Below are 9,871 nucleotides of genomic sequence, written 5' to 3'. Positions count from 1 at the left end.
GCGGGCGGACGGGCGGGCGGCCCCTCCTCTGGGCTGGGGCGTTTCTTGGCTCTAGTGAGGTCTTGGGGTGAGAAGGCCAAGAGTAAGAGGCTTGGAGTCTCAAGACCCAGTCCTTGCGCAAACTAAAATAGAGGGGGATGTGACCGAGTGGGATCTGGGTTCCAGAAAGCAAAACGGAACCCTGAAGCTTGTCGTTGGACTCCCTGTGGCTTGTGTACCGCTCGGTGTGCCAGTTTACCCCAGGAGCGTTGGAAACGGTGAAAATCCGCACCTGGCATGTAAAGCTTTGCAGTGCTTTTTGGGAACTGAGCACTAGCCCTCAGAGAATAGTGTGTACACTTTATTTCTGGAGAGTGTGCATATGAATGTTTTAAATTTCTGGACACAGTGAGTCTTAGAACAGGTGTGGCCCGGTCAAGGTGGCAGAACTAGAGTAGGCCTAACAACCCATAAGTTCCTTGTTCTTTCCACTGTGAGATCCCACTGCCACTACTGGACTGGGTGGCTAGTTAAAGTTAGCCACCTGGATGAGGAGAGGAGGAGAGGAAGGAAAGAGAATTAACAAGTAAGCTGTGGGCACCAAGAAAGAGCCAAGATGCAACTGCTTGTTGAAAATTAAGAGAGAATAAAGGAAATAATTGAGGATGGTTCCAGAAAGAGGGTTTTAATCCTCAAGTCAGGCTCCCAGCTTTGATCGAGATGTGATTGAGAATGGTTACTTGTTTATAGGTTACATCCCAGAGATTGAGGATAGATGACAGACTTCTTTCTGGGTGAAGTCAAGTTTTGAACTCAACAGGGAAGAGTAGGGAGAGACAAAAGGAAAAAATAATAACAAGCTTGAAAATTTGGATCCTGGTCTAGACCTGGAACCCCTGAAAGTAGACACTTGAAGTTGAAATCTATGGGAAATATATTGTTACTTTTTTGAGATTTGAGGCTGCTCGAGCTTCCGCTGGAAGGCATTTGTAGATCCTCCAAAGGTGGAGAACAGTTGTGGTTGAAAGTAGGGTAAACCGGGCCTCATCTGCAGCTAGAGGAGAAGGGTGACAGAACAGCAGGTTCAGGAGGCAACGGTGCCTGGACATCCATCGGCAGAATTGGATTGTATAGACTTAATTGACCTAAAATTCAGTTGTAAAGTTGAACTTCATAGACTTTAACCACTCACATATATATGGTGTGTCAGCTTCAGCTGTAAAATGGGAATATTGAAATTATATGGATTTGGGGTGTCTGTTTTTCAGATAGTGATACTGCAGTAAATGATGAAGTACTTAAGCAAGCATTATTTGATTTATAGTAGAAGAGTTCCAAGACATCTAGGAATAAACCTTTAGGGAGCTCAGGAACTGGTAGTAAGAGGAAGAAGAAAGCAGAGAGTTTGGGGAAATGAGTTACTCCAAAATGAAGATAGTGTCTATGAAGGGCAATCAAGAAGCTTAATTCCAGAAGGCAGAGAGATATAGGGAAGTAATTGAAAAGAGCTTTCAATTTAATTGAAGTGGGAATTTTGTGGTTTATATGTTTTTATTATTAGGGAATATTTATTTTCCTGAGACAAAAGTCTTCATTCTTTCTTACTTTAGCTTTATTGAAGTCTAATTGACTCACTATAAAATGCATATGCTTAAACTGCAATTAAGTGTATACATTTGTAAAGCTGTCACAGAAATCAAAGTCATGGAAATATACATAATCTCCCAACTTTCCTTGTGTTTCTGAGCCCCTCTGTCATCCTTCCTGTTTGCTACCCTTGTCCTTTATTCTCCTGTTCTGCTGCCCCCTCTGTCCAGCTGGGAAACCCATGTCAGCTTTCTGTTACTGAGGAGCCAGACAACATAGCTGTTTTCATCTGCAGTTGACTCCACATTCATCTGTTGATAGATACACATGTGGGAGCTGGTATACGATACACAGTTATGTCAAATACAGAGGCAAGAATCAAGTTATTAGATGCAGGTCAGATTACATCATTGAGTATGATAATTGAGTACTATCTCTTTGATAGTTACTTCATAGAAAAGATATGTACAGGTGTTCTGGTTGTACTTACTAGTTACTTACATGGGTTATGTTGCTATTAACCTTATAGAAACTTCAATAGCCCAAACCTTGTCACGATGTCAATAAGCTGACATCTGTTTCAGAGGCATTGTCATAGTAACCGTACTCTTACACATCAATGTGTGAAGCTTATGTTACTTTGTCAGTACTCGAGTGTCAATACTCTTAAGAGAAAGTCATATGCTAATTAGCAGATAGTTTGAATAGTTATAATGCTTTTCCACCAGGTAAGGTCTTTATGTATGTATCTGTTTTTTCTAAAAAGGTTTTCTGTAATCAGCATGTGTTTGTTACCATTATGGTGAAAGAAAATTTGATTTCCCTTTTGTAGTCTTTTGAAAGAGTTCAGACCTTTTAACCTTGTACTACTTTTCATTTGGTTATAATTTGAAATATCTTTAGAACAAAGAGTAATTGATTGGTAGCATTGTTGACTTAAATACAATTTAATTTGCACAACAGTCTTGTTGTGTCTTTTTCTTTTTGGTCTTGGACCAAAGACCAAAAAGAATTCAGTGCCTGATATTTGCACTCATTGGCTAGTGTTCTACCAACTGAGCCACACCTCCAACCCCCGCTTCTGTTTTGAGTGTCATTAAATCAAATGGGCAAACTGAATTTCTTTAAAAAGTGAACGACATATGGGCAGTTAGTTATTTAATAAAAGCTTGTATATTTAAAGTTGTAGCTTGCAAAAGGCAGTCTCAAAAAAAGCAAAATCTGTGCAATATAACTATGGCAATTTCTGCTAAATAGAAATATTTAGAAGGTGTACTTACAGTAGGTCAATCCAGCATTCAGATATACTGATAAGAAAGTCCAGAGAGAAAAAGTGCCATCAGAAATTTGAGAGGCACCTGCACAGTAAATAAATACATAAGTAAATAAATAGAATCTTGGGGCTATAAGAATGCACAACAGTAGAATCATAATATGCTAGGTATTATCAGTTTAAAGTTTGGATCTTCAGATTTTTAGTTGAAAGGGAAAATTTCTGAGGTTGATGATAAGAGAGAAGGTAGCTCTTTTCATTTTTGTGTTTCTTACCCTGGAGAAAATAAGAGAATTCGCTGGGTGTTGGTGGCTCATGCCTATAATCCTAGTTACTCAGGAGTCTGAGATCTGAGGATCATGGTTCAAAGCCAGCTTGGGAGAAAAGTCTGTGAGACTCCTATCTCCAATAAGCTACTCAGAAAAAGCCAAACGTGGCACTGTGGAGCTCAAGTGGTAAAGTGCTAGCCCAGGCCCTGAGTTCAAGCCCCAGAACTGGTGAAGAAAAAATAAAAAACAGAAAAAAGGAAAATAAGCTAATTCATATGTGTTTATGAACCAAAAACTTTTCTGTGAATATTAGTGTGGTAAACAATAATTTATAGTAGTAATCTGGTCTTATAAATTCATTCTAGGTGGGGAAATGTCTGAAATGTAGTCCATTGTGGTTCTTTCTCTTAACCAACTCAACACTTCAGAACTTTTATTTCCATTCTAGCAGCAAATTCCCAAGGCTACAACGTAGTTAATGAAGTGCAAAATGCTGTGGTGAGTTAAGGAGGAGTGAGGAGAAAAGAATGTAGAGAGCCTCGGGAGTCTCCATTTCAGTGATACTCGTCTGTTCTTATTATTTGAGGGACTGTGTAGAGTAGTGTAGGTGTAAGGCTGCCACATGAAAATCCAGTGTAGGAAGGACCAAAATTGGCATTTCTTCAGATTTCCCATTACCTTCATTTGCCTACATGATTTTGAAATGTATGCCAGTATTTTTGTCCTCAAGGATAAATTTGTAATTCAAGTTTCAGGTGAAGTCATTTGTGTTAGTAAAATGCCTTTAACAAAAATTCTTTTAAGTGAAAAGGAATTCTGAACTAATTTTCAAGTTCTTTGAGGTTGAGTTGGGCATTGGTGTCTCCTGCCTGTGATGCTTGCTTTGAGAGGCTGAAAATGGGGAGATCGAGGTTGTAGGCCAGCCTGTACAAAAATTCCACCAGATCACCATCTCCCGTGGAGGCCCATACTGTCCTCCTGGAGACTATGGGAAGCCTCAGGTAGATCACAGTGGGCACCATCTGAGAATTGAGGTTTGGAGGTAGCCACTGCCAACAAATCCACAGAACTCTTTACCTCCTAATATCCAGCAAAAAGCTAGAAGTGGGGGTGTGGCTCCAGGTGGAAGAGTGACAGCTATGAAAGCCAAGGGAAAGTGTGAGGTCCTGAGTCGAAGCCCCAGTACTAGTAAATATATGCGTGCATACATATATATGTACCTATGTACCTACCTACCTACCTAGGTACCTATCTACCTACCTACCTACCTACCTACCTACCTACCTACCTACCTACCTACCTACCTACCTATATACAGGTGGATTGTGGTCCAGGCATATGTAATGTGAGAGCAAAGATCATATCTTAAAAATACCTGCAAAAAAATAGGGCTGGAGGGCTGGGAAGTTGGCTCAGTGGTAGAGTGCTTGCCTTGCATGCTTAAGGCCCTGCGTTCGATTCCTCAGCACCACATAAGCAGGAAAAAAAAAGCAGCCGGAAGTGGTGCTGTGGCTCAAGTGGTAGAGCGCTAGCCTTGAGCTGAAGAGCTGAGGGACAGCACCCAGGCCAAGAGTTCAGGCCCCACAACTGGACCCCCCCCCAAAAAATAGGGCTGGAGGTGTGGTTCATTAATAGAACTCCTGCCTAGCAAGTATAAGGCCCTGAGTTCAAACCATAGTACCATGGGGAAAAAAATTCGGGCTGTTTCCATTGGTCCTATATTCTCAGATGAAATTATATTTGTAAATAGAATGAATTAGTTAATCTTAAAAGGCAGTTGCTAGCAAATAATTAGTTATTGCCTTGTTATAAATACCATGGAGTCAAAAAAATGACAGTTCAAAAAATGATAGAGTCACTATGAATTCAAAAGACCAGTAGGTATTTGTAATTGCTTCTTTTAGTAAGCAAACAATGGAAAACTTTCCAACCTAAAAGAATTAATATAAATTGAGTTATCTGCCATTTGGATTGTTCCCCCTACCTATTTCTGGCCTCATTTGGCATTTCTTCCTTGCTGTTTACTAGCCGCAATGACTTTTTAATTAATTAATTGCTATTATTATTTTGTGGTAGTGGAGGTTGAATTTGGTTGGGACCTTACACTTGTTAGGTAAGCTTTCTATTGCTGAACTACTCTGGTGAATACTGTTCGTTTTCTTAGACTACCTTCTGGTCTTTCATGTTTGAACTACCCTTTCAGGTTTAACAGTTCAGTATAAATGTTACTTTAGGTGTACCTTCTCTAATTCCTTGGATTAGGCAAGTTTTCTTTCCCTTTATATTCTCTTAGAATTCTGTTACATTGCTATCAGTTTCTAAGGAATTGGGGAAATAGGAGGTGTGCCTAGTTAACTCGCTGCTGTGTCCTTCAGTACTTAGTTGCAGCTCACTAAATATATATTGAATGAATGTATATACGGGCATGATATTTGAACTCTTGTTTTTTTATATTTTTATTGTGAAAATACTGTACAGAGGGGTTACAATTACATGGGTAAGATAATGAGCACATTTCTTAGCAAGCATTGTAGCCACCTGCTTTGTTTCCCCTTCCCATCCCTTCGTACCCCCCCCGCATCCTCCCCCCCCAAAGTTGTAAAGTTTGTTTTTCGACATAAGGACTTGTACATCTCATTGTTGCAATGGGTCCTCCAGTATCCCTGTTTTAACAATTTTGAACTCTTGTTTTCCATGGATATATTTACCTTATCATAAACTAAAATGTGACCTTTTTTTCCTTAAGAGTTTGGCTGAATTGGAAGCATTGTGTACTCATCTCTACATAGGGTCTGATCTTACGCAAAGGATAGAAGCTGAGAAAGCACTCTTGGAGCTCATTGACAGCCCAGAATGTCTCAGCAAGTGCCAGCTGTTACTAGAACAAGGAACAGTAAGTATGTGATACCAGTGTTTAACTATGAAAGAGAAATGTTAATGAACGTGTGTGTGTCAGATTCAATGACATTGGTAGTTTTTGCCACATGTTGTTGCATTATAGCTTATTTCACTATCAGATTAATCAGGGAAAGAGCTGAAAACCAGGGAAGCAAACTTAGAGAAGAGCAAGGAAGTGGAACCAGGAATAAATACAAATTGTTTTTTGATTCCTAAGGTTATTGAGTGCAATATACACTTCAGAAACAATAAAAAAATCTTAAGTGATATAATTATGTTGTAATAACTTTGAAACCTGAAATGATTATTGAGAATAGTCCTGTCTGTTGCCTGTCTCCTTTCTAGATATTTATAACTATTCATTCAGCATTTCAGTTAATACTTAAATGTAAAACCAAGCACCCTACTGTTTACTTGCGTTATGTACATGAGTTAAGGTGGCTTATTGGTTGGGGTATAGATATATAAGAGCTAGCAAAGGTATGGAGGGCACCAAAGCGAGAGACTACAATTTAGAGCAGAGTTGAAGAAATTCTCTGCAAAGGAACATACAGTAGATTTGAGGTTTTGTGAAATAACAGGAAGCAAGCCAGCCTTACTTATAGATTTATTATATGTGGTTTTTGACCAAGTGTGGTCAAAGATAAGTAAATTAATTAAAACAACAAAAGGTAGGCCCTGGTGGCTCATGCCTGTCATTCTAGCTACTCAGGAAGCTGAGATCCGAGGATTGCAGTTCAAAGCCAGCTGGGGCAGGAAACCATGTGAGACTCTTATCTCCAGCTAACAACCAGAAAACCAGAAGTGGTGAGGTGGCTTAAGTGGTAGAGTGCTTGTTTTGAGCTAGAGAACTCAGGGACAGTGCCTAGGCCCAGAGTTCAAGCCCCACGACCGACCAAAAACAAAAACAAAAAAACAACAGGCAAACTCTCAAACGCAGTTTCTGATTCCCGCATGAACGTTAGGCGTTGGTTGATGCAGTTCCACTCTTAACCCTGTGTTATCATTAGTCATGTTTAAATTGTTGTGTCTGTTGAGTGTCTCCCTGCCATCAGCTTTGTAAAAATAAGCCTTCTGGGAAGCAAACAGTGCCAAGAGCACGGTAGAGTGAGAAGCGAGAAGGTTTGTAGGCTTGATGAAAGGTAGCATGTCTTCTGCAAAGATTGGTCATTATGGGAAAAATGAGTCAAGCATCTGCGGTACAATGCTCAGCTCTGTATTCTGAGCACTGTGGTTTTAGGGGCCATATCTCCATGGAAACCAAGGATCTACTGTGTGTCTGTAACAAGAGGAAAAACAAATGTTCACGAATTTTTATTGGTGAAATCCAAGCTACAATATTCAAATACAGTTTTTCAGTACATGTCTATTAATGAATACAACAGTTCTTTTAAGGGTCAGTTGGAGTTCAGAGTGGGTGTCCCTGTCACATCAGCGTTGATGGCAGATGCTGATATGTTCATGCTGATCTGTAATGAAATGTTACTATTTCATCTTTGAAAATACCTTTTCAGATGCATAGGTAATGCCAGATACTAATATCAGTCCATAAGCATATGTTTTTAATTAAGCACATTTATCAGTTAGAAAGCATTTATAGAATTCTATTAAAGCTTCTCTTGATACTGCCTTTGAGCATGTCATTTCATTGCAGATTAATCATTTCCAATTGTGGATTAGGTAAAAGCCCTCAGTTACTTAGCTAAATGGATTCTGAAATATGGAAATTTCCTTTAGGGTTGTATCAAGGTTCATCGGTCTGCTGGAGATGTAGTTTGGAAATTTGAAAATATATCTGGGAATAGAGATCTCACCACTCCTTGTTTTAACTTTAAGCACTAAGGGAAATGTATAAGGTTAGCATTCCTTGTGATTCAGACAGTGTTAGTTCCTGTTGCAGTGGCTGCTTTGTTGTTGGTCATTGCAGTCACCTTTGCGTAAGTACTGCATTGTTTGCTTTTCGTGAGTTTTAGGTTGAATACATCAAAAGACATTACCATGTTTACAATAAAAGGTAATTTTAAATTGGACAACAGTAGCCTGGTCTTTCTATCAAGGAACATTTTATTCTTAGCCCTGAATTTAAAAAAGTTACACTATAGCTTCACATAATATGCTACTAAAGCTTTACATGATAAACTATTAAACTGTTGTGTGGTGGGGCAAATCAGAATATTCAGCTGAGTATAGGTGGCTCACACCTGTAATCCCAGCTCTCAGGAGGCTGAGATCTGAGGATTGGGGCTGGGGGTTGGGGGGCAAAAAAGTCAGTGTGACTCTTATCTCCAATTAACACCAAAAAAAGTGAGAAGTGGAGCTGTGGCTCAAGTGCTAGAGTGCTATCCTTGAGCTCAGAAGCGCGCGTGCGCGCACACACACACACACAGACTATTCAGTTTCTGTGACTAAAATTCAAAGGATTGGAGATAAATTCACAAAAGTTCATTGCTAATTCCTCTGATTAACTTATGATAGGCTTAGAAATTCACTACAGAACATCTAATAATGCATAATCATGGACTTTAGTGTATATATATTTATATATGTATATATATTTATATATGGTTTATACATTCAAGTAAGTATTTTTCTGCTCCATATATTTTTATCATCAGTGTCCAGCAGATTCTATTTAAGGTTATATAATTAATGTTTCTTCAACTTCTTTGAAAATATTCTGTAGTTACACAGACTTCATAGAAGCTTAGTTTTTAATTGCTTCATTCCAAGTATGAAAATCTGGATTAGGGTGTTAGTAAATATTGACAACAACAGTGTGAGTAATTTTAGTAACAGTTATCTGCTCACTGAAATCATTTGTCGTCTTCACCTTGGATTGCTCCAGTATGGTCATCTCTGAGCATTTGTTCTCACTGCGAGTTTATTTTCTCTGTGAACATTGCTACAGTGCAGTACCATTGACTTCACTGATTCAACAATACTAAGAGGCTTTCCTTGCCTGGCTGACAGGAGCCATTTGACACTTCACTTTGGTTGCAGCCTCATTTTATTGTTTGTTTTTTAAAGAAATTTTTCTGTCTTAAATTTTCTACTTTTTCTATCTGTTTTCTCTGAGTTGGGAATAGTGTGGTAAGTACTTGGTTGGTACTGTTAGTACACATTGTTTGAAGATAGCTATAGTACCATTGCAAAAACAGCTTATTATTTTGCCATTAACTAAATACAGGTTTTTAAAGCCCACTTTTCTCTTGTTTTCCTTGCTTTTTCATGGTAGATGTAAGGGTGAAAGGTGCCTGCCATGTTATGTAGACACCAGAGTTATAACTACATCGTTGAACTTCAGGGTTCCCTGACTAGTAGACATGAGTGAGGACTGTGTGGTCTGTCCTAACTAGTCAGCTCTGCCATTATGTCGCAGTAGCCATAGACAGTCTGTAAATAAATGAGGAGGGTATGTTTTAATAAACTTTGTGGATCTCATATATTTTAATTGTTTTTCAACTGCTCATAAAAAACCATTTTTAGTTCACAAAGTGTGCAAAAGCATGCTTGATTGGATTCACAGATTATTTTTTTGCCAAGGCCTGATCTAAAGAAAAAAAGAAGGGCTATCTTGGCAAGGAATTCCAGAGTGAGGGGTGTCTAGTAAATAACTGAACTGGATTTTGAAGGTAGTTCCACATTTATAGAAAATTAGTGATGGGAGAAAGTACAGTCAGGATGTAGTCTGAAGGATCACAGAGGTCATGGGAAGTGATTTGTAAGGAGCGATCATCACAACATAATGAAGAGTGAACCAGATGAATATGATGACATAATGGTAGGCCCCAGTAAGAGTATTTTATTTAAACTGGTCATTGTTTATTTTTGCTGATTACTTGTTGAGGTGACTACCTACCCCTGC

The 9,871-nt window shown here is 38.9% G+C and overlaps 1 protein-coding gene across 1 annotated transcript in view; it reads left to right on the top strand.

The window, feature by feature from the left end:
- Positions 1-9,871, top strand: part of LOC105994946 (ran-binding protein 17-like) — a 51,858-nt gene that overhangs the window by 10,278 nt on the left and 31,709 nt on the right. The window contains exons 2-4 of the mRNA XM_013028615.1: positions 1,888-1,962; positions 3,557-3,606; positions 5,855-6,001. Coding sequence (XP_012884069.1) covers positions 1,888-1,962; positions 3,557-3,606; positions 5,855-6,001 — 272 coding nt within the window. The remainder of the gene's footprint in view (positions 1-1,887; positions 1,963-3,556; positions 3,607-5,854; positions 6,002-9,871) is intronic.

This window comes from Dipodomys ordii, unplaced genomic scaffold (genome assembly GCF_000151885.1).
Source record: "Dipodomys ordii isolate 6190 unplaced genomic scaffold, Dord_2.0 Scaffold112, whole genome shotgun sequence".
NCBI classification, from domain to species: domain Eukaryota; kingdom Metazoa; phylum Chordata; class Mammalia; order Rodentia; family Heteromyidae; genus Dipodomys; species Dipodomys ordii.
Note: the sequence above shows the minus strand (reverse complement) of the source record. Positions and strands in the feature narration are given on the sequence as shown.